General features: G+C 49.6%; 10 protein-coding genes across 10 annotated transcripts; 5 read left to right on the top strand and 5 right to left on the bottom strand.

The window, feature by feature from the left end:
• Positions 1–383: 383 nt before the first annotated feature.
• Positions 384–1,253, top strand: ABOM_011388 (SNAP receptor PEP12; the record flags this gene model as incomplete). Its single annotated transcript, XM_022538516.1, has 2 exons — positions 384–680; positions 735–1,253. The coding sequence occupies 2 exons, from the start codon at positions 384–386 to the stop codon at positions 1,251–1,253; spliced, it is 816 nt and encodes a 271-aa protein (XP_022383605.1).
• A 341-nt stretch (positions 1,254–1,594) lies between these two features.
• On the bottom strand, positions 1,595–2,464 carry ABOM_011387 (cytochrome c1 heme lyase CYT2; the record flags this gene model as incomplete). Its single annotated transcript, XM_022538515.1, has 1 exon — positions 1,595–2,464. The coding sequence occupies one exon, from the start codon at positions 2,462–2,464 to the stop codon at positions 1,595–1,597; it is 870 nt and encodes a 289-aa protein (XP_022383602.1).
• A 615-nt stretch (positions 2,465–3,079) lies between these two features.
• On the top strand, positions 3,080–4,364 carry mvd1 (diphosphomevalonate decarboxylase MVD1; the record flags this gene model as incomplete). The annotated part of the gene is made up of 2 exons (XM_022538514.1): positions 3,080–3,150; positions 3,221–4,364. The coding sequence occupies 2 exons, from the start codon at positions 3,080–3,082 to the stop codon at positions 4,362–4,364; spliced, it is 1,215 nt and encodes a 404-aa protein (XP_022383601.1).
• A 282-nt stretch (positions 4,365–4,646) lies between these two features.
• ABOM_011385 (Elongator subunit IKI3) lies at positions 4,647–9,055 on the bottom strand (the record flags this gene model as incomplete). Its single annotated transcript, XM_022538513.1, has 9 exons — positions 4,647–5,674; positions 5,739–6,018; positions 6,068–6,201; positions 6,253–6,494; positions 6,550–6,892; positions 6,945–7,098; positions 7,158–7,717; positions 7,771–7,863; positions 7,918–9,055. The coding sequence occupies 9 exons, from the start codon at positions 9,053–9,055 to the stop codon at positions 4,647–4,649; spliced, it is 3,972 nt and encodes a 1,323-aa protein (XP_022383604.1).
• Positions 9,056–9,576: 521 nt separating this feature from the next.
• On the bottom strand, positions 9,577–9,941 carry ABOM_011384 (cytochrome c oxidase VIIc family protein; the record flags this gene model as incomplete). The annotated part of the gene is made up of 3 exons (XM_022538512.1): positions 9,577–9,602; positions 9,665–9,697; positions 9,764–9,941. 3 exons carry the CDS (start codon positions 9,939–9,941, stop codon positions 9,577–9,579), a joined length of 237 nt encoding a protein of 78 aa, XP_022383603.1.
• A 372-nt stretch (positions 9,942–10,313) lies between these two features.
• ABOM_011383 (ATP-dependent RNA helicase MTR4) lies at positions 10,314–13,842 on the top strand (the record flags this gene model as incomplete). The annotated part of the gene is made up of 6 exons (XM_022538511.1): positions 10,314–11,060; positions 11,112–11,202; positions 11,256–12,317; positions 12,371–12,966; positions 13,022–13,587; positions 13,662–13,842. The coding sequence occupies 6 exons, from the start codon at positions 10,314–10,316 to the stop codon at positions 13,840–13,842; spliced, it is 3,243 nt and encodes a 1,080-aa protein (XP_022383598.1).
• A 774-nt stretch (positions 13,843–14,616) lies between these two features.
• On the top strand, positions 14,617–15,623 carry ABOM_011382 (cut8/STS1 family protein; the record flags this gene model as incomplete). The annotated part of the gene is made up of 2 exons (XM_022538510.1): positions 14,617–14,692; positions 14,761–15,623. 2 exons carry the CDS (start codon positions 14,617–14,619, stop codon positions 15,621–15,623), a joined length of 939 nt encoding a protein of 312 aa, XP_022383597.1.
• Positions 15,624–16,718: 1,095 nt separating this feature from the next.
• ABOM_011381 (DUF3984 domain-containing protein) lies at positions 16,719–17,905 on the bottom strand (the record flags this gene model as incomplete). The annotated part of the gene is made up of 2 exons (XM_022538509.1): positions 16,719–17,634; positions 17,706–17,905. The coding sequence occupies 2 exons, from the start codon at positions 17,903–17,905 to the stop codon at positions 16,719–16,721; spliced, it is 1,116 nt and encodes a 371-aa protein (XP_022383600.1).
• Positions 17,906–18,422: 517 nt separating this feature from the next.
• Positions 18,423–19,544, bottom strand: argB (ornithine carbamoyltransferase; the record flags this gene model as incomplete). The annotated part of the gene is made up of 1 exon (XM_022538508.1): positions 18,423–19,544. The coding sequence occupies one exon, from the start codon at positions 19,542–19,544 to the stop codon at positions 18,423–18,425; it is 1,122 nt and encodes a 373-aa protein (XP_022383599.1).
• Positions 19,545–20,124: 580 nt separating this feature from the next.
• Positions 20,125–23,043, top strand: ABOM_011379 (uncharacterized protein; the record flags this gene model as incomplete). Its single annotated transcript, XM_022538507.1, has 5 exons — positions 20,125–20,935; positions 21,004–21,963; positions 22,016–22,333; positions 22,394–22,563; positions 22,702–23,043. The coding sequence occupies 5 exons, from the start codon at positions 20,125–20,127 to the stop codon at positions 23,041–23,043; spliced, it is 2,601 nt and encodes an 866-aa protein (XP_022383608.1).
• Positions 23,044–23,138: the final 95 nt, after the last annotated feature.

Raw genomic sequence — 23,138 nt, 5'->3', positions numbered from 1 at the left:
CCAAGATCTCTGAGGTAGAGAAGGAATGGAATTTCACAGCATGATCAGAACTGCTGCGCAGTACTATTCCTATCTGCCCGGGCTAGGAGACCAGGCGGCACTTCGACGTATGAGCTGAACGGGCAACCGAAATTCCGAACAGTGACGGCAGCATGCGACGATAAATTGAAGCTTTTTGAGAAAAGCATCAAAACACACACTAGCCACAACCCATCGGTCAGGTGATGGACCCACCAGCCACGCATCATGTGGTTGCAGCCTGGAAATCCCGGCAGAAACCCAGGTGACCGCCCGGCGATCCGCATGTTGACGTTCCATCCCGCGGCCATCCTCTTAACACTATTCCAATCCATTCATCGTCACTCTGCATCGCATCACCCACCATGTCTTTCGACCGTCTTAGCTCTCTAGAATCACAGCCTACTACTTTGCGTCGCTCCGACGATCCACAGTATCGAGATGATCCCGAGTTTTACCAACTCACCGAGAGTCTTTCAAATCAGCTATTCAACCTAACCTCGAACATCACCCGGCTATCGGACCAGATCGCACTTCTAGGGACAAGGCGAGACACAGAGCGAGTCCGTGAAAGAGTTCACAATCTTCTAGAGCAGACTCGCTCAGGATTCAAGGGAGTAGGAGAAGGTATCAAGAAGGTGCAAGCATGGGAGGATGTTAATGTATGCGAATACAGCCAGGCTCTATGCGATGCGCTACTGACATTCATTTGATAGCCTTCTCAAAAATGGACACAGCAGAAACTATCTTCAGAATTCAAGGCTACTTTAGATGAGTTCCAAACTGTCCAACGCCGGGCTTTGGAGAAGCAGCGCGCATCCGCCGTTGCTGCCCGCACCGCCGTGGAAGAAGGTGAACAACCTGCGGTTGAAGGAGCTACGCAAGAACAGCAACAGCTACTTCAGGAACAACCTCGACTTGCGAACCAGGATGAGGTGGACTTCCAGGAATCTCTGATCATTGAGCGCGAAGCAGAGATTCGCAATATCGAGCAAAGTGTTGGCGAACTCAACGAGTTGTTCCGTGATGTCGCCCACATCGTGCACGAGCAAGGAGGCCAGCTCGATATAATTAGCGAGAATGTTGAGAATGTTACAAACGACACCCGGGGAGCTAATGTGGAGCTCCGCAGTGCCAACAGACATCAAAAGAATGCCCGAAACAAGGCTTGCTGTCTGCTTGTCATCCTTGCCGTGATCCTGACTATCATTGTGCTGGCGGCTGTTATTGGATAAGTTGATTCAGTTACGCTCTAATGTTTCCACCCATCATTCCTAGTCTACTTGTACTGTTTATTATGGCGGCTTTTGTTCATGATATCCTCTTATATGCAGTTCTATGTATTGTTATGAACTATCTGTTCTCTCTCATGACTCGAATTATGACCAGCAGGCGCATGCGGAGTGAGGGAAGTGTATCTTCATTTCGTCCTTCTATCCTGATTTATTCCTTCTTCTAGAGTATCATACATAGCTTGTGTGTTATACAAAGATTATATGTCAAAGACTATTGCCCAATATGCAACCAAACTCCATATCGCCCTTATGTGCATCGCGAACGTAAATGGTGAGTCGCTTTACAAGCCTGTGAAGCGGCTGAATCTCATCCTGCAGCCTTCAAAAGTGTTCAACTTCGGTCGTACGTCCAAGTAGAAGCTCAATTTGCCGGGTCCGGCATTAGCAGCCAAACCGGCTGGTCCACCGTTGGCTCCAGACGACTTCCCTTGATAGAAATCAATGACGTACTCGACCCTCTCTCCATCGCATCTCTCTACGACCCAGTCATGGCGATCGAAAGGTAGTTGGTAGCCCATTAGGTTGTTGATACGAGCACGAGGACTGAGGAACTGGGGGTCAACGCCCAGTCCGCGGAATGAATATAGCCTCGGGCCTCCACATTTCTTGCTGCCAGGATCAGACCGAGGCGCTTGCTTCTCCCATTCTAGGATCTGTTGCCAGGCACGCTCATTGACGGCATTATGAATTGGGATAATGGATGCCACGGACGTTGCTAGTTCAGTGGGCGAAGTGCTAGAAGTCGGTGTGTTGCCTTTACGCATCAATGCTTCGAAGAATTGGCGTTCAGAAGGGTAAATCCAGTTCCCGCTCTTCTCATCATGACCTGTTTCAGATTCCGCATTTGAGGGCGTGCCGTGCGATACAGGTGCAGCATATGGGGATGGAGCTTCCGCGGCCGCCTGGGGAGACGGTTGCTTGGAGTCTTGGTCGAAAGCTCTGGGAATACTGCTCACTTCGCGGTCGCTCGACAGTGGTCGTTGTAGTTTTGCTTTTGGCTCTCCGTCTTCCGTAGGTAAAGGATGAGGAGAACCGCCTGAGGCCTTGTGTTGCTGTAGCCAAATCTCACGGGTCTTGTGATCCACCGGACATGTTGCCGCCGGTGCAGACTCAGCGGCAGGTGCAGACTGAGTACCCGTGTCAGATCCCATTATCAGATATTTTCTAATTTTCTGGAATTGATTGACAGGGTGGACGAGAAATGCCGATGACAAATCGGGTTGTTGATTACTATGGAAGAAGATTTACTTGCGGAAGGCGGAGAGAGAAATTCTGACATAGTCACCGCCTTCCAGTGGAATTGAATTTGCTCCGCATTTCTTCTCTGTTGGGAAGGCGGTCTTTCGATCCGTCATATCGATCATAGCAGATAGAACACGGCACAACTTCTGAGATTCAGCAACCCAGTAAGATTTCTCATATTAATTACGGGAAGAATTGTCAGAAGTGCCAATTGATCAGCGACAGGGACAAACATATCCTTGCTACACAAGAGACACAGTCGAACCGGTCGTAGGGCTATTTGCGACTAAGATATATACTAGATTACTAGTACGGTATAGATCATGTTGGACCGGGTCCCGCCTTACCCAAACTGGGATAGTGCGTGTCCGTGGAGAGTTGACGATAAATGATATTTCCCAACAGGGAAATCCGTTGCCCCTCAATTCTCCAGCGCCCTCCCTCGCCTTTACCAACCTCTTCTTCTCCCGACGTGCCTCTTCTTCCTGTATTGTCCGACAAGTAACACCTCCTAGTCTAACAGTATGGCTGCTTCATCTGACAGTGCGGTCTTTCGGGCCACCACCACAGCCCCGGTCAACATCGCTGTTATCAAGTTTGTCGTCCATACCCCTGAGCATCACAATTGTCACTAGGCTACCTTCATACTTACCATGACTTTGAAGATACTGGGGTAAAAGAGACGCCACTCTGAACCTACCTACGAACTCCTCCCTCTCCGTAACACTCTCGCAGCGTTCTTTGCGCACCCTCACCACTGCCTCATGCTCGGCCAAGTACCCAACTGCCGACGAGCTCACCCTCAACGGCAAACCTCAGGACATCCAGTCCTCCAAGCGCACCCTTGCTTGCCTTTCGAATCTGCGTTCTCTTCGCCAGGAACTTGAAGCTGCTGACTCTTCTCTGCCGAAACTGTCTACTCTCCCGCTGCGGATCGTCTCCGAGAACAACTTCCCCACCGCCGCTGGTCTCGCCAGTTCCGCTGCCGGCTTCGCAGCGCTCGTCCGTGCCGTCGCGGACCTTTATCAGCTTCCTCAGTCCCCTCGTGACCTCAGCCGCATCGCTCGTCAGGGATCTGGGTCCGCCTGTCGGTCTCTGATGGGCGGATATGTGGCCTGGCGCGCCGGAACTCTTGTCGATGGTAGCGACAGCTTGGCTGAGGAGGTCGCTCCTGAATCGCACTGGCCTGAGATGCGGGCGCTGATCCTGGTCGTCAGCGCTGAGAAGAAGGATGTCCCCAGCACGGAGGGCATGCAAACCACCGTCGCTACTTCCAATCTCTTCGCGACTCGCGCGGAATCTGTTGTACCCGAGCGGATGGCGGCTATTGAGACTGCCATTCAGAACCGGGATTTCCCTGCCTTCGCAGAGATCACTATGCGGGATTCCAATGGCTTCCACGCTACCTGTCTTGACTCCTGGCCTCCCATCTTCTACATGAACGATGTCTCCCGCGCCGCCGTTAGGCTCGTCCACGATATCAACCGTGTCGTCGGTCGTACTGTTTGTGCTTACACTTTTGATGCTGGTCCGAATGCCGTCATCTACTACCTCGAGAAGGATTCTGAACTCGTCGCCGGTACCGTCAAGGCTATCCTGGGTGCCAGCAGTGAGGGCTGGGAGGGTCCCTTCTACGAGCCTATCAAGAGCCTCACCACTCCGGGTGTGGCATTGGATAAGGTGGACTCTAGGGCTGTCGATGTGCTCAGGGATGGTGTCAGCCGTGTGATCTTGACCGGCGTCGGTGAAGGGCCCGTCAGTGCCAACGACCACCTCGTCAGTGAGACGGGTGACATTCTCTCCAACTAGAAAGAAGATATAAAACACAGCTACTCTAGCGTTGTCGGGCAGAGTTATGAAACATTTCTAATTTAAAAATAATCTTAGCGGAATCTGCTTCACAGAAAATGCCCTATACGCGAATTATGTCAGAAGCAGAGTACATATCATAGGTCTACAATTAATAATGGTCATAGCTTTCCTTTATATTTTTTATTAATCAACATTTCTAATATTCCAACTTTTTTGAGACTCTGTTTTAGAACGAAAACTCGTGGTTTGTACTCGGTCATTTCCTTCGCCGTCAAGGCTTCAGTTCAGCAACGCTGACTGCTTCAGCTCCTTGACCGCCGGTGCTTCTCGAACAGCTAGGGTAGCCGTAATGCTGTCCGCGAAAGCACGCTGACCACCCTTGAGTGAAACCTCTTCAGCGGTATTCGCATTAGTCTCAGCCTCCGGGCCGTCGGTCTGGTCACCTAATGGCGGAGCGACGGCACCGAATACTTCCACTCGAGAGTCAGTACACAACTTGAGCACCTCCTGCATAGCCTTTTCAACAGCAACGGCACGCTCGCGCATGCCCCGTCGGAGCAGTGCATTGACAAGAGTCTCGACCTCAGACACTGTCGAGTTGACTCTTTCGATAAGCCGCCGTACACTGTTCACCAGGTACTCTTCCTCATACACGGTTCCCTTTTTACCACTAGCACGTTTACGCTCTTCCTTTCGACGGGTCTTGGAAGTCTGTCTCGACATATTCGTCTTGCCAGTCTTGCCAGTCTTTCCGGTGTATCTGGTGAACATACTGCGACCAGCAAGAGTAGAAGCATCTGTAGGTGCAAGAGAGACGTTATCTGGGATATCGACCCCCATCTCTCCTCCCATCGTGGGGTCACCTCCGAAATAGGCCAGCGGGTCGGTGGCACGACGAACGCGCAGTTCCCCGATACGTGGTACTTGGGCGTTCAGCTGAGACCTGAAGTCGGCAAGAAGGTCGGTCATGGAGCCCATGGCGTCTGCCAGACCTGTGTCTACGATTTCCGGGACGAGGTTTTGCTTGCCGTGCAGTGCGAGGAGGCGTGTTGCGTCGGCGAAGCGAGAGCCGCGGCACAGGAGACGGGCGGCCAGCGGGATGTCGTGGAGGTGTTCAGCATGGACGTGTGCGGCGGAGACGTAGTCTTTGTTCTCGTCTGTCAGGGTGGTGGCTAATTCGAGTGCGTGCGCTTGGAGCTTTTCCTCTGATAACGGGACCATCATTGCGCAGTACAGGGATTCACGCCAGAGATGGACCCGCTGGTAGCATTGGTAGGCGTCAGAATATAGGGAAAGGGATTCGTAAGCTGAGATTGGTTAGCAACTGATACATTGTATTGTGGATAAAGAAATATGTGTGGAAATACGTACCGATGGCTGCTTCTTTGTATTTGGACTGATCGTAGAGGTAGTCGGCGTGGAGATTGGTCATGTCGCGTAGTTGCTCTTGCTGGTATTTGTAGAGATCGATGGCATCCTTATAGAGAACATGTTTGATAGCGTATGCCCTTAGTTCGTCATTAGCGTTAAGCGCATGCAGATGCTGCAGAGCCTTGGCCCATCGTCCAAGATAGTTATCAATTTCGAACTGTCGTCGAAGCTCAGGCAACTGCTGTAGCTTGCGCAAGAATGGGAGGTATTCTCGAGGATCCTGAATGGCTTTAGAATGACATTCTAGCGGGTTTGCTAGCGTTACTTACACGCTGGGCTTGCTGGGCAACAAGCAATGTGAGCTCAAGGTCGTAAAGGCCCAACGCAGTGTCGTATAAACGGTGGGCATCGGACAAGAAGCACATATGTTCGACTGCGTCTTCTGCTTGTTCGGAGCTTTGATCTATTGTAAAGTGAGTGGCTGGTCAAGTATGATGGTAGGATCTAGACTCACCTCTCAGGCGTGCAACCAGCTGAAGGCCAGCCTCGAGGTCTGGTGGCGATTTGACAACATGTGCCGTGACGAGATTATGCAGATTGGTATCGATCCTCTTTTCCAAAGTAGCCAAGAAAGCATCGCAAATCCGATTAACCTTACCATCCTTGGCTGGGGCCTTAGTGGCAAGTACCACATTGTCGTCCGCCTTAGATGTCTTCAGTGTATCTTTGTACAGAGTCTCAGAGACATCCTCCTCACTGTATATGGTTAAAAAGGGAACCCTCTACGAGAGAACCTACATATCGGACGTACCTTAGACGGGACAAGAACTCGTCGATGAAGTCAACCCTTTTCACTTGGTCAATGAATAACGGAACACTTTCCATGAACTGTTCTGGGGCGTAGTCATGAATGATGTTCATATCTACCATTTGGCTGCGACAGGTAAGGAAAGCCGAGCGGTAGTTCTTGCGGTCAATAAAGGACCTGATGCCTGCTAGGACAAGAGCACGGGGGTATGTGGTCTCAATATTTCCACGAGGTGCCTGCAACACAACGGCAAACATACTAGGTATTACCGACACCAAGCGCGAACCACGCTCAATGCTTCTGCAACGCTCGTCGGCCTCTGGCGTATCTGGAGGGACCTCCATATCTGCCAAATTTTTAGTCATGCTGCGGCCGGAAGTAGTCTTGGAAGCACCCACCTTCTGCCCTAGTCAAGTGAACGAATTTCAGGAGATGCTGAGAAGTAGTGAATAAGACGTGGGATTGGGTCACGAGGAATGAGGTGCAGTTCTTCGCAAGCAAAGTCTTATTCGCATACAGAGCACCGGTCTTTGTCATGGAGATCAAAAGATGCTTCGAAAATTAGCATGCGCAAGAGATAAGTGGGGACCTAGGGTCCAAGAAAGCATTACCTCGTCTTCTGATAACTGGGCGGCCTTGGCCCAATAGGCGTCGACAGAAGGACTCTGCGTGTACGGGGCTGCTACAAATTCATCTGTAGACGGTATAGAAATCGTGGAGTAGGTAATTGGTTGCCCATATTGGCTGATATGAGATATCCAAAGTGCTTCATGGCTGAGAGATGGGAATACCGAAACCAATTGTTCCGATTCGGCCGCCTGGTACGCGATCTTCGTTGTTCTAGTTTCCAAAGTCGTTCGCTCGATATTGGCATTATTCGGTCCACTGCTCTTGAGAATATAAACCTCATTCTCATTGATAAAAGCGATTTGCCGAGGTCTGCTGCCAGAAGCATCAGATAATGGATAGCTCGACTCAAGAATAGGCGCAGTCACTGGGCGAGTCTTGAGGGACCACATGAAAATAGAGAAACAATCCTTCATCAGGACAGCAATACGAGTGCCCGACTTGCTAAATGCGACGTCAATGACGTTCGAGTCCAATGCCAATTCATTGTGGGCCATAGGTGGCGGGACACCCGCAAGCCTCAGCGGAGTCAACTTGAGAGTTTCTTTGCTTGGTTAGAGGCGTATCACATATGCTTTGGAAGCAACTGAAACTTACTTCCATCAATAACGGCAACAGCTCCAACATCATTTGGCACAAGAGTCGAGCCATGATCGACGTCAAACACAAACTCCGCGTCCAATATCGACTCTGCGATGCAGTCAGTACATATTCCTTAATCAATATCCGGTATAGAGAAAGTACCCGAAGCGCCTGCAACAAAGCGCAGTGTCTTCTCTTGATGCCACTTGAAGGCAAAAGGGTTTGGGGAACTGGGATTCACGGCCACAGGAACCTCCTGCTTTAAGTAGTAATGATAGTTACCCATTGTCCAGAGCTGGACCCTGTCTTTGAATTGAACAGCGAGGACCGTCGAATCGATATTCCAGGTTAAGTGGATATCCGACGCCCACGAGGACCTTTCTTTCTCGGTGAGGCGAAGTGTGAACTCTCCATGACGCAAGCCGTTTCTTTCGAAGAACACAACATCGACTCGATCGTCACGTCGTTGGATACCGGCGATAAGGTTACCATAAGGCCTCCAACTCAGGGCCCCTTCCAGTCCATCCACTGGCTCACTCACACTGTCTAAGGTTCCCTCTCTGGAATACACGCGGATTGCGCGGCGAGTGCCCTCTTCGATGCTGTTTACCGCAACATAGGCACCATCTCCTCGCCAGGTAATGGTCGTCCTCCCGTCATCGTTGCTGCCCAGCGTTCCTTCGTCTACCTTTTCAGGGACTGTAGGGTCACGAAGAGCCTTGGCTCGCTTTCCTTGAAACTGTGTTTCCTTCTTTCCCCAGCCAACGGAGACATGTTGAGACGCCTTCAGGTCCTCTGGGGTGAAGGTGATTTCAGCCACATTCTCGAATTCCCTGGTCATGTACAAGAATGTGTTAGCTCTTGTGGTTAGAGCCAGCAGTTCCTCGTCTGGAGACCAGGTGGCAGCAGTGATGCCAACGTCGACGGAACCCAGAATCTCAATCTTGTCCTCTCCAGGGAGAGGTTCTTCACGGACAATGACAATATCACCCCCTTCAAGTACTAGACAGGCACTAAGGCTGTCCGCAAAGTAATGGAGAGAGAGAACCCGGTCACAGGGTAGGTCTGGCAGAGGGCAAGGTGCATCCCACGAGGCGATGCACTCAAATACATCTGCGCCTACGGGCTCGGAGAAATAGGCGTCTTGACGCTTTCTCCTAAGTTCAATAACTGGATTGGTCTCTGTAGGACCGAAGGTGCAAATTACTGCATCCGACGCAGTGTCCCAAGCAGTGGCTGTTAATGGCAGCTCACTCTGAAGCTGCACCTCGGCGAGGCGAACATTTTTCAAGTTGCGCATATCTGATAAGTTTAATTGTAGTCTTTTTTTACCCCGCGGCCATGAATCAATGAAAGCTCCGGGATATAAGAAAAAGAAATGTAGAAGGGGATTAAGGCAGAATAAAAAGGAAAAAAGAAAAAAGAAATTAAAGCTAGATCAAGAATGAATCTTCCATCTAGCAGTTCGGCAAAGAAGTATAAATGATGTTCCTACAAGTTGCGGAGCTTTGCAAACATATCGGATGCGGACCAAAAGATTTTAATTTTCTCTGCAGACAAAAAATCGACCAATGACTTCATCCATATTCTAATATGGAATCAGCCCATTTTGACCTAAATTCACTACAACCACAACTACGAGATCAAAAGCATACTAGAATGCAGCTTATTATTGAATACACCAGAAATCAGAGCTTAATAATCGATTCTCTAGCTTTATACACAAATTCCGAATACTTCCAGTGTAGGGTACATTTTCGACCAATTCCCAGTGCCCAACGATCCCATGGCGCGGGAAATGTATACATTGCGAAAACCCGCTTAGCGAGTCTTGTAGGTCTGCCAGACTGTAGAGAAGATCTTGTTAGATATTCGATCAAAACCGTAGGCAAATCGATGAATAACATACCAGCAATGGCAAAGGGAGCACCGAAACCGGTGACTAAACGTTACAAGTCAGCAACGCAGAACAATTACAACTCCTAGAGATCAATCGAGAATCACTCACTCATGAAAGCCCAGTACCTGAAGAAGAAGAACTTGGTAAGAGGGTTGAAGGGGATGTTCGAGCGAGGACCCTCAGCATAGTGGAACGGGCTGCCGAGCTGGGCGCGGGTGGTGGAAAAGCCACGGCGGGCGACGAAAGAGGTGGCCATTCTGGCCCGGAGAGCGGTAGCGGCGTTCATCTTGGGTCGTGTTAGATGCAATTGGGAAGATATATATCATCAGCCAGCAGTTGACCTACCTTGAGGAAAGCAGCAGAGCACGGATGGTCAAGGCAATCTACTCTTCTTGTAACTGGCGGGAAGAGTAGGAGTGGTGGAATGACAATCGGCGGCCCGGATACCGGGTCACGTGTACAGTGTTCCGAACGGCAAGTTTCTCCGGTGGAAAGACCATTAGCAGGGGCCCTGGCCAATCACATGCCGCCCAGCTCAAAAGGAACATTGAAATTTCTCAGTGAATCGGCGAGTGCGACACAGTGCGACGAGCACTTCAACCATCCGGTCGTTGTCCGTCCTTGCTCCCTGCGGCCGACCTTGAACGTTCGACCGACCATGGATGAACTTTTCGATGTTTTTGAGGACCAGCCCCAGGCTGTCAAGCCCTCTGACGGAGCTCCCAAACGTTCCAAGAAAGACAAGAGCAAGAAACGTCAGGTCAATGGTGATGTGAAGGCAAGCGATGCCACCGTAGAGGCAAAGGAACCCGTCGCCGTCGCCGATACCCCCGTCGAAGAAACTTCCGAGCCAGAGGAGGTCGACGCGCCTACGACAGACAACAATGAACAACCAGATGCGAAACGGCCGCGACTCGAGAAGGAACCGGAGCCCGTGGTAGCCGACTTGTTCGAGACTGCGCAAGAGCGTGAAGTCGCAGGATCTGCAGGACTTCAAGCCGCCAATGATTCAGCATCCGTTGTATTATCACACCAAATTCGTCACCAGGTCGCGATTCCACCGAACTATCCATATGTACCCATTTCCGAGCATAAAGCTCCCGAGAACCCGGCGCGAGTGTGGCCGTTCACCCTCGATCCGTTCCAGCAGGTTTCCATCGCATCGATTCAAAGAGAGGAAAGTGTACTTGTTTCAGCCCATACTAGTGCCGGAAAGACCGTCGTCGCCGAATATGCTATTGCCCAAAGCTTGAAGAACAACCAGAGAGTTATTTATACAAGTCCAATCAAGGCCCTTAGCAACCAGAAATACCGAGAATTTGCGGCGGAGTTTGGAGATGTTGGTCTAATGACGGGTGATGTTACCATTAACCCGACAGCCACTTGTTTGGTCATGACAACGGAGGTAGGTTTCCTCACCCTCGTTCTGGGCTTTGTATTCTTAACATAGTTTTAGATTTTACGGTCTATGCTCTACCGTGGCTCTGAGATCATGCGTGAGGTCGCGTGGGTGGTCTTCGATGAAATCCATTATATGCGTGATGCGAGTAAGTCTCTTCGGGTGTGACGCTGGGATTCATCTCGTTAACTGGGGATATAGCCCGAGGTGTGGTTTGGGAGGAAACCATCATTCTGCTTCCAGATAAGGTTCGATATGTGTTCTTGTCCGCCACAATCCCCAACGCCATGCAATTCGCCGAATGGATCGTCAAGATGCACAACCAACCTTGCCACGTTGTTTACACCGATTACAGACCGACACCCTTACAGCATTATTTCTTCCCTGCTGGTGCCGAAGGAATCCACCTGGTTGTGGATGAGAAAGGCGTTTTCCGTGAGGAAAACTTCCAGAAGGCTATGAGTACTATTGCGGACAAAAAGGGCGATGACCCAGCGGATGCCATGGCCAAGAGGAAAGGAAAGGGCAAAGATAGGAAGTTGAACAAAGGTGGAAATAAGGGTCCAAGCGACATCTTCAAGATTGTCAAGATGATCATGATCAAAAATTATAATCCTGTGATCGTCTTCAGTTTCAGCAAGCGTGAATGCGAGTCAGGTGCTCTGCAGATGAGCAACCTGGCCTTTAACGACGACTCTGAAAAGGAAATGGTTTCCAAGGTTTTTAACAGCGCGATTGAGATGCTCTCAGAGGAGGACAGAAATCTCCCCCAGATTCAAAACATTCTACCTCTCTTGCGCAGAGGTATCGGTGTCCACCACTCTGGTCTTCTTCCAATCCTGAAGGAGACCATTGAAATTCTCTTCCAAGAAGGTCTCATCAAGGTTCTTTTCGCTACTGAAACATTCTCTATCGGTCTCAACATGCCTGCGAAAACCGTTGTCTTCACAAGCGTTCGCAAGTTCGACGGATTCAGTCAGCGTTGGGTCACCCCATCAGAATTTATTCAGATGTCCGGTCGTGCTGGTCGAAGAGGTCTCGATGACCGAGGTATTGTAATTATGATGGTTGGTGAAGAGATGGATCCTGCTGTAGCGAAGGAGATCGTCCGTGGTGAACAAGACCGACTGAATTCGGCGTTCCATCTGGGCTACAACATGATTCTGAACCTCATGCGTGTAGAGGGTATCTCACCTGAATTCATGTTGGAAAGATGTTTCTACCAGTTTCAAAATACTTCCGGCGTTGCCACCCTTGAAAAAGGTACGTGTATATCCATGTGTTGATACTATCTCATCTTGCTAACTTGCGTACAGAGCTTGCTGAGCTGGAGGAGAAGAGGGCCAACATGACTATTTCTGACGAAGGAACCATTCGTGATTACTACGATCTGAGGAAACAAATTCGCCAATTCACCGATGACATGCAGGCAGTTATAAGCCATCCCAATTACAGCCTTCCCTTTATTCAGCCTGGACGCTTGATCAGCATCAAGCACAAGGATGTAGATTTCGGATGGGGTGTCGTTGTCAACTACAAACAACGCAAGACCCCGAAGAATTCGGCTGAAGAACCTACACCGTACCATAAATATGTTGTTGACGTTCTACTGAGAATCGCCGACGGGCCGTCGGTCGGCACTAAGACCTTTGAAGATCTACCGTCCGGCGTCAGGCCGCCGAAGGAGGGCGAAAACTCCCGCATGGAGGTGGTACCAGTAGTCCTCAGCTGTGTCCAATCCATCTCTCACATTCGAATTTTCCTCCCGAAGGATCTACGCTCGGCAGATTCAAAGAATGGGGTACAGAAGGCTCTGGATGAAGTGCAAAAACGCTTCCCAGATGGCATCGCTGTGCTTGATCCGATTGAAAATATGAACATCAAGGATGATGGCTTCAAGAAGTTGCTCAGGGTAAGATAAGCCTCGTTGTGAATGGGTGTCGAAGGTGTGCTAACGCAGACTGCAGAAAATTGAAGTGCTCGAATCTCGTCTCCTCTCTAACCCATTGCACAATTCGCCACGTCTGCCGGAGCTTTATGAACAGTACTCAGATAAGGTTGAAACTGGATCCAAGATCAAGGCCACCAAAAAGAAGATCTCGGAGGCTATGTCGATCATGCAGCTTGACGAGCTCAAGTGCCGCAAGCGAGTGCTTCGTCGGTTTGGATTCATCAATGAAGCCGAGGTCGTGCAGTTGAAAGCCCGTGTGGCCTGTGAAATTAGCACGGGTGACGAGTTGATGCTCAGCGAGTTACTTTTCAATGGTTTTTTCAACAATCTTACGCCTGAACAAGTCGCTTCGGTGCTGAGTGTGTTCGTTTTCGAAGAGAAGTCCAAGGAGACCCCTGCCCTAACACGGGACGAGTTGGCGAAGCCCCTCAAGGAAATCCAGGCGCAAGCCCGAGTCGTTGCCAAGGTTTCTCAGGAGTCAAAGCTCGCCGTCAATGAAGAGGAGTATGTGCAGAGCTTCCATTGGGAGTTGATGGAGGTTATATATGACTGGGCGAATGGCAAGTCCTTCGCTGATATCTGGTGAGTCCCCATTTGCCACCGTTTAGTTCGAAGTGTGACAAGACGCTAATGATTCCTTTCTTTCATCACATCAGTAAAATGACGGATGTGTACGAAGGCAGTTTGATCCGAGTCTTCCGCCGATTGGAAGAATGTTTACGACAGATGGCACAGGCCGCCAAGGTCATGGGGAGCGAGGAACTTGAGAGTAAATTTGAGACCGCCTTAACCAAGGTCCGCAGGGACATTGTTGCCGCCCAGTCCTTGTATCTATAGACGTACGACTCCTACTACTACTACAACTACCACCTTACTTCTATTACAGCGATATTACTTTCATCCCAACCATCGTGTTTCCACTCGTGTCTGGCAAATTGTCATGATGAGTGGTGGTGGTGGCATTTCCCTGGCGTCGGAGGGCTCGAAAAACAGGGTATCATCGTTTGGTTTGCTTTCCGTGTAATTACTTTACCATATGTTTATGGCGAAATGAAATAAAAATTAAAATTTATGAAAAAATTTTGCGTATACTTCCCACCCCCCCTCAAACTTTGTATTATTATGATGATTGATGATGGTAACGATGATCATGGCAAGGGGGCCCAGAGCAACGGAAATCAGTCTAAAACAAAACAAAGATTCGAGTCACTGTTTGAGTTTTTATGAACCTTCAAGACTGAAGTTGAGGCCAAAAAATATAAATATATTAAGAGAAAAAAAAAGAATGTAAGGAAAGAAAATGACGATAAGGAGTAATGTCGTAGTCATCATGGACGTTCGACCTGCGCAAAAGGCGTGCGTTGCCTCCCGCAACCGCCTTTTCCAGTCCACCGCTTCTCTTCTTTCTCTCTTCCCCACCAATTCCATCTTCTCTCCCTCACTCCTTCAGTTTCTCTTCCTGTATTTTTTGTCTTTCCCTTGCATTATCTCTTCCCTCAGCACCTTCTCCTCGTGCCCTGTAGCTGACTGCTTATAATACCCCATATCACCGTCGTTCAGTCAGCGTCAGGTTTCTTCCATCTCTCCGCCCACCAGCTGTCCGTGGTCATCATGAACAGCTTGGTGGCTACACCACCTGTGCCTCCACACTTTTACGAATATTCCCGTCTCTCCTCCCCTCGTCCAAGTAGGAAACCCCCCTTACATTGATAACTGATGGTCGAGATAACGAATATGCTGATGAATATCCTCCAGTGTCTACACCAACATACACCCCTAATAGCCGCAAGCGGAAAGCCGACGACGATGGTAACGATCATGACGGACGAATGTCTGCCTCCCCGACGAGCTCGCCAGCCTTCACACCGAGGTCTCTTCCAAGTCGAAATCTGAAACGGGCCCGCCCGAATGTCAGCGGTCGACCCCTGTCGCTTCCTCGTTTGCTCGAAACCTTAGATACAGATGCTCTCCGAGGGGTCCTTCGATCGATGTGTGAACGCCATCCGGGACTAGTTGATGAAGTTGTCCATACTGCCCCTCGCCCGAGTGTGTCTTCCGCTCTTCAGGTGCTTCGAAATTACCAATCTACTCTCCAATCCTCCTTCCCCTTGGGTGGCAACCCGGCATCCGACTACGCTTATAACCGGGTTCGACAACCTCTATCCAATCTTCTAGATGCCTTGAGCGACTTCACACCACACTTCTTACCACCGAACGAAACCCAACCTTCTTTATCTCTAAATTACCTAGATGGCGCCACCGAAATCATTCACGTATTACCACGATGGCACACCCCCCAAAACAACATAGAGCGGGACTCTGCATACGATGAAATCTGCAAGGCCTGGATCCTTGTGATCCGGGAGGCTGCCAAACGTGGCGGAGGCATTCAGTTACAGTATGGTGGCTGGGATCAGAAGTTGACGAAGCACAACCAAAACTCCGGTGGTAAGCTGCAGGCGGCCGTCAACGAGCTTGGAGCCAGTTTAGGATGGATGCACGGACCTGAAACCCAAAGCCATGCAAGCCCAGGTGGTAATGACTTTGGGTCCATCCGGGAGCAGCTGCTGTCCGGCACATACGGACTAGGAACTCCAGTTAAAGTTGGGCCATGGTAAACCCACCAGCTTCTACGACCTATTTATACCCTACGATTATCCTAGAGACACCCATATCTTCTCGTCTTCGATATCCCCAGAACTACTGTCTAAATCCTCGACCGTGCACATCTACGTATGATACGATCACGATACCAACTGCATGAACTAGAGAGTTGAGGGTCAACTTGGCGTTTACAGTGTGCAAAGAGACATTCTTCTTTTTTTTTTTTGCCCTCTCATTTTCATCTTGTGCCAGTCAGAGTCCATCTGTATGTTGCCTTTCCTTAGATTATTAGCCCGTGACCCAGGTTTCACTTTATCATCACCATGTCATTGTGTCATCAAGATTAAGCATGGTTTTCTATCCTTTCTTGTTTCATTTCCTTTGGTTTTCTTTCTTATTCTACTACGATCGACATTTCGGACGTTTCTTGAACTTTCTACCGAACTATATTCATTAGGTTTCTATCTTACCTACCGTTTTACCTGACTTGTATACCCTTTCATATTTTTCTTTATTCTATTGGAATGTGACTTGTGTTTTGTTCTCTTTACATCTTGGGAGGACTCATTTATATACTGGAATTTTCGGTCACCGGGTCAGGTTACGTGTCAAGTAAAGGACAAAAAGAAAAAAGAGAAAAAAAATATTCTGATTTGTGTCACTGTTCTATGGACAGTGCACGCAAGATGGATTGAACAACTCAGAGGACCCATCAGCCCCGTTACGTGGGCATCTGCGCAATTTCCTCGGGGGTAGTGGAGCGAGTGGGTTGAACCCGTGGAACCAGTATCAGAATTGGTGACAGGGGTCTGTTGGGCAGAATCAACTCGGTGAGGAAGAAGGCCAGTATTGTTGGAAAACAGACTTTATGTCTACCAAAGAGGACGTATTGTTTAACAGATATGTAAAAGATGGAGTAGAGAGTTGTGAAGTGACGTTTAGAACAGTGTTATATTAAATATCATATGCGTTACAATACATAACGAGGAAATATTCGTATAGTCATCATATTCATGTCTTAGGTTGAACAATTATATATCTCAAAAAGCAACCCACAATCTGACATTCTATACGCCCCCCCATACTTTACTCAAGTAATAAAACAATACTCATAACAGCGCACGCTTCATCACACCAAATAGCCACCATGCATCTTCCCAGCCCCCATGGTCGCCTGGTTTTTCTGTCACCGGGGGGGCCTCAGAATCGCCAATGGTCGACGCACCATCAGTTCTATCAGTCCGTCCTGATATGGATACCTGGTCGTCTTCATCAGCGACACTAGGCTCTGCCCACTCAACATTCTTGGGAGCCTGGTCAACAGGCCCGTTGGAATAAGACAGTGGCCAGTCGTCAACACCAAATACTGTCCATTCCACCATGCGATCAAACCAGCTGCCCAACCCAAAACCGCGCTCTCGGGTCAAGCGCTGCATCTCCTGTTCATCGATATCATCTTCCGAGTCAGAGTACTCGTCAGATTCAGAGGTATATTCCTCTTGTTGAATGATCGCCATCTCCGCACGGATACGCTCGTCCACAAAATCCGGGACGAAATGCCGCACATCAAGCGCAGGACTCTCTAGACTTCCACTGTCACCCTGCCTAGTAGAAGTCATCTCGAGGCCGGTCATGGTAAGGTCAGGCCGACTGCCCCTTCGACTGACAACGCGCGACCGAGAGGCCGCCGGGGTTGACCGCCCGGACCTGGATTTCCTAGTCACTTTGCTAAAGTGACCAGGGGACTCCACGTCGTAGTTAGCTTCATCAACTAGACTAGTCGAGCTCTCTCGCTTCGCGAGCCAACTTTGACCCTTCTCTTCTCGGGTCGACGAAGCTAGTGCGATCCCAGCGCGGAGCACCCACTCTGCATCACGACGACCAGCTGAGTCTGACGGCTGATGGCGAGATGAATGTCGCTTTGTCTTCGGCGCTTGGTGGTGAAATGGTTGAGTATCATCTTGACCTTGGAGGTTGGTATCGCTCAAGTGTGCGCGGGTCGAGCTTTTACTCCGCTGGTGATGTCTAGCCTGGACCCGCTGCGGGAGTGAGACAGGAGACCTGGGGTACCGGGAACGGAGTAACTAGAGAGATACGAAGTCTTTGTGGGGATATCATGGGCGCTGTAGTAGGACTCAGCATCTTCAGCTCTTGGGGTAAAGTAATCCTGGTGCTCGACATCGTCATCAATAGGGAATCGAGATGTCAATGGAGCCAGAGAAGCATGATTTAGTGAGGGATAAGAGCGGCGCGAGCGAAAGCCGCCCCCGGAGTGCGAAAGCTGCTGTGGAGTCATTAGAATGTAATTTATTACTACCCGTCAGCAGGGAAGTGCATACCTCCATCTAAGGTGCCTGGGGCCACGGAGGGCAATAAATATCGGAAGAGGGAACTAAGAGAGTGGCAAGCTCATTAATGGTATGATGGATGCAGCAACTCATGAGATTTTGGAGGGTTGTTGGCCTTGTTTTGTCGGCAACTCCGCCCGTGACATGTGAATGCGGGCACCAACGGTTTTGCTCCATGCTGGACTTTTTTCTTATAACCTTAGAGTTGTTTACTTTCTGTTAGGTAACTTGGTGGGATTCTCCTTGATCAGATAGTAGAGTCCTGTTGATATCACTACGTCAGCGCTCAAACTACGAATTCTATGAGACATTGTTTTGGTGTACTCCGTTTCAAGACATTGTTTTCTCCGTACATATTTCTGGCATTCGATATATACGTCGGTATAGAAAGTCAGACCTGTCCATTAATTCATTCGAGATGGATATTCAGACGATGTTTTTTATGATTTATTTCTTTTCCAAGGCTTACTCAATCTTTCCCTTATTGACAACAAAGCCCTCCATGGCCGAAATCGCAGCCCACAGCCGATTCTCCGCCTCATGGAAGACCAGGGATCGCGGGCTGTAGAAAACTTCGTCGCTGACTTCCTCAGGGTGACGAGGCAGGCAGTGCATGAACTTCCAGCCTTCGTTCGCACCACCGCGCTTGGCAAGTTCCGGAGTGATCTGGAAGCCTTCGAAGTCCTTCATCCGCTTGATCGACTCTGCCTCCTGTCCCATGGAAATCCAGGTGTCAGTCACCAGGATATCCGCACCCTTAACCGCCTCCTCAGGAATGTTGGTTTCAATGATCTTTCCTGGCTTCGAGACACCATTACTGGCCTGCTTGATGAACTCCAACATCGGAGCAGGAATCTCATAGCCCTTCGGGGTCGCAACGGCGATATCAATACCCAGCTTGGTAGCAGCGATCGCCATGTCGAACAGCACGTTGTTTGCATCGCCGACCCAGGCAATCTTGAGGCCCTCGAGACCCAAACTATCAGAGCGATGGGCCTTAGGTGTAAATGTTTCGTAGATGGTCTGGAAATCAGCAATGGCCTGGAGGGGGTGGAAGGAGTCACAGAGAGCGTTGATAACGGGTACCGTTGAGTGCTTGGCAAGGTCTGCAACTTCGGCGTGCTTGCCGACTCGGGCTACAATGCAAGAGACCATGGAGGAGATTACCACTGCAGAGTCATATAAGGACTCATTGACTCCGAGTTGGATATCATCCTTGCCTAGAAACATTGGATGTCCTCCCAAGCGCACCACGGCCCCTTCAGTAGATATCCTGGTCCTGGTACTGCGTTTGCTGAACAGCATGGCGACTGTTTGCCCAGTCATCGAGCCAAGCAGATTCTGAGGGATGGACCCGGACTTGATGGTTCTTTTGTGTGACGATGCATTGCGCACGAGGGTTGCGAACTCCGTTGAGGTAAGATCGGCAATGGAAAGAAAATGGCGAGGAGCAAACGGCGAGGTGGGGGGAGCCGTAGAAGTAGTCGTCTGAGAAGAGTATCGGCGCACAGCGTTGAGTGGGATCCTCTGGCGCAAGGTATGGTTGCTGTAACGAGCGGCGGCCGCCAGCTTTAGACCGCAAGTCATGATGAGATAATACAACGGTGGTGTTATGTGGTGAAGCAATTGAGGAAAGGAGGAATATATAGAGCAAGAACCAGGGGATTGAGATGACTCAGTTCTTACCGGACTAGAGGAAAGAGTCAACAGCAGCAACAAAAAAAGAAAGAAAAAAAAAAACGAAAGAAAGATCGTACCTTTAGCTCGCCCGTCGAGTCAGTTCAGTTACTAGTTAGCTTGAAAGCGTAAGTGTGACTCCTCCAATGTGATCCGCTTTTTCCGTCTCCACACCACGCCTTCTCCAGCTCGGGTTAGCGCGGTATGATTGCCGATCATCACGCTGATTCAAATTGATAGGCTATACTTCCAGGTCTGGGCCAATTCATCCTGCGTGCGTTGTCCATACGGAAGTCGATTATTCTGATTCTTATTCTTAGCCTGGACTTCCCCTTCTACCGACGCATAACCACCCGTAGCTTTCTGTTCTCAATCTACGGACGCTACCATCTCTTTATCATCCCTCTTATCTGCTCATAACGTATTGCTATCGTGTTATCTCCTCCACATCCCTCTCCCCCATCTCCCCACTTATCCGCCCCCAGCCATCATGGCTGAAGAGGCAAGCAAGCCTTTGCTGAACAAGGGGTCCAGACCCTCTTCGCGTCCGTCCTCACCGACCGACAAAAGACAATCCTCCGACTCGAGTCCTGCACCTCCATTCGAATTATCTTCCGAGTCCACCCCTTTACTCTTCAGCCGGGAAGAGGACTTGGCAACATATGGGGGCGTTACACCCAGACGAGCTTCGGCAGCTTCAGAAGGCTTTCTTTCCGCCAATGATTTAAAGAAACCACGAGGAAGAGTACGATGGCCAATATTCTGCGTCTTGCTATCTCTGCTTGCGATTATAACAATTCTAATATTCGCCTTTCTTGCGCCTGCTGTAGTGAAACAGTATGCAGTGGATGCCGCCGTGTTCAAGCCAACTAATATTTCAGTTGAGTCGGCTACGGCAGATGGAATTCAGGCGAGGATACAGGGAGACCTCGTTCTTGATGCGGGTCGCATAAAGAAAGCACCGGTGCGGAATCTTGGTCGCTTTGTCACATGGATTGGTAGGGAAGCCGAGACAGGCCAGTCGGAAGTCGAAGTGTATCTTCCAGAGTACGGCAACGTACTCGTTGGAACGGCATCTCTACCTTCCATCAAAGTCAACATACAGAATGGCCACATCAATCATGTTAACGTCTTGGCGGACCTAGTCGCTGGCGACATCCCTGGTATCCGCGCGGTAGCAGTAGACTGGTTAGAAGGGAGACTTGGCCGTTTACGAGTGCAGGGGAAAGCAACAGTGCCACTCAAATCTGGCATTCTGAGTCTGGGCGAACAGACGATAACCGACTCTATAACCTTCCATGGTATGTCACGCTACACTTTCTTTCTTTCTTTCTTTCTTTTGCCAAGTGATCTCTGACGTTGTATGTAGAGGGTGATTTCCCAACCCTCCCTAAAGTCAATGTTACAATGTTCAATGTGCACGATATAGATACGCCCGGACATGAGGGGGCTATGGCAGTAGATGCCTCCGTGGCTGCTTTTGTCGATTCGCCCTTTGGCCTGAGGATCCCTCCACTCGGGTTTGAGGTGCTCGTACCCAACTGCTCGCCAGGCGACCCATACATCTCAATAGCGGACGTCACAACAAAAGGATTCCCGATCTATCCTGGGCAGCCCACGTCTGTCGACGTTGCTGGAATTGTCCAGGACCTTTCTGATGATCTAACGAAGGCTTGCCCTGGAAAGAAAAAATCTCCCTTAGATTTTCTAATGAAGAGTTATATGGAAGGTCTTCAGACTACAGTTTATGTTCGTGGAGCGGACGTTCCGTCTCTGGGAACGCCTGAGTGGGTGGTAGACATTCTCAAAACTGTGACAGTTCCCTTGGCTTTTACAGGACATGCTCTGGACAATCTCGTCAAAAACTTCACGATGACAGATGTGCATTTCGACATGCCTAATCCTCTTGCAGATCCTGATACGCCCGAGTCTCAACCTAGGGTATCAGCCTTAGTGAAAGTCTTGATTGCATTGCCTAAGCAGCTAAACCTTCTTCACCTGGATGTACCTCGTGTTCGTGCCAACTCTGACATCTTTTATCATGGGAAGAAGCTCGGTGTTTTGAATTTACAAGAATGGCAACCAGCTAATTCCACTCTTCTGGAAAATGTCGATGGAGCTCCAGCTCTGCTCGTTGAGTTTTCCATGAAGCATACGCCACTTCAGGTGACTGATGGGGATGTTTTGACAGATATTCTACAAGCCTTGCTCTTTGAAGGACAGCCTGTGAGACTGACTGTTGCTGCAAATGTGGATGCAGAAGTCTCTACAGGGATTGGAACCTATGCTGTTCGTGGAATACCAGCCGAGGGTGCTGTGAACGTCAAGCGTGAGTCGCAATAACTTGAGACAGGCGTATTGGTTTGTTGATACCTGAGTAGCACCGTACGGTGACTCACTCGAACGACTGAGTCCACGGGTTGAATCGATAGCACTCGGACCTACAACTGAATCGTCACTCGTGATGAAAGCCAAAATTAACATAACGAATCCGTCACCATACTCCGCTTCGGTGCCTTTTATTGATTTAATTCTTGTCTACAATAAGACCAGAGTGGCCCACGTAACTGCTCGAGACCTTGTGATTGTGCCCGGGGTAAATTCAGGTATCCATGCCGACCTACAATGGAATCCACTCGAATTAGATGGCTCGGCTGGTATTACTGCTGGTCAAGAGATGCTATCCCGATATGTTTCCGGTGAGATTATCTACCTTCTGAGATCTTGTTAGGCGGGTCTGTTTGCCTAACTACTACCAGGGTATAACACATCCGTAACAATTCGCAGTCATGAGGGAACATTCCCGGCTCTACCAGAACTTGGACAGGCGCTCTCCAGGCTAGGACTTGAAGTCCCAATCCCGAGGGTGCCTGTCCCTGGAAACCCTAGTGATGAAGATGGAAAGCCAAAGTTTATCCAGGATACAACGGTACTGTCTACTTTCATGGAAGTCGTTTCTCTACACGACAATCACTATTAATGATATGTTCTCCTGGGGAACATCTTCCAAGTAAAGACAGTTTTCTACCAGGTGCTTTTGGTCTTGCTGACTTTTGCCTGCTACTAGCTACACCTATGGTCATCAACGGCGGAGTTCACATTGTCCTCCCCATTTCCTAATACGACCATAGAGATCACGTCGGTAGAAGCCAATGCCTTCTATCAGAAGCATGAAGAGGTTGGTAGTATCAATTACCACATTCCGTTCCCGGTGCCACCGGGACTCTCCACCACCCCGCGGTTACCTGTTGATTTAAATCTGAGTGGGATAGGATATGAGGCTTTGAAGAAAGCTCTTGGCGGTACACTCAAGTTGGATGCTGTAGCAAAGGTTGGCGTGCTAATTCGACACTATCGCACGACCATAACGTACTATGGCCAGGGGATCACCGCAAGGGTGAAGATTTAGTGTCATGGCTTTTGCGAGTGATATTTAGAAGCATCCACTTCTTTTCCTTGGGCGTTTTGTTTTTGCCTTCTCGAGCTACACGGGCTGGCGTTTGG

The sequence above is a fragment of the Aspergillus bombycis genome (genome assembly GCF_001792695.1).
Source record: "Aspergillus bombycis strain NRRL26010 chromosome Unknown contig00171, whole genome shotgun sequence".
Classification (NCBI taxonomy): Eukaryota; Fungi; Ascomycota; class Eurotiomycetes; order Eurotiales; family Aspergillaceae; genus Aspergillus; species Aspergillus bombycis.
Note: the sequence above shows the minus strand (reverse complement) of the source record. Positions and strands in the feature narration are given on the sequence as shown.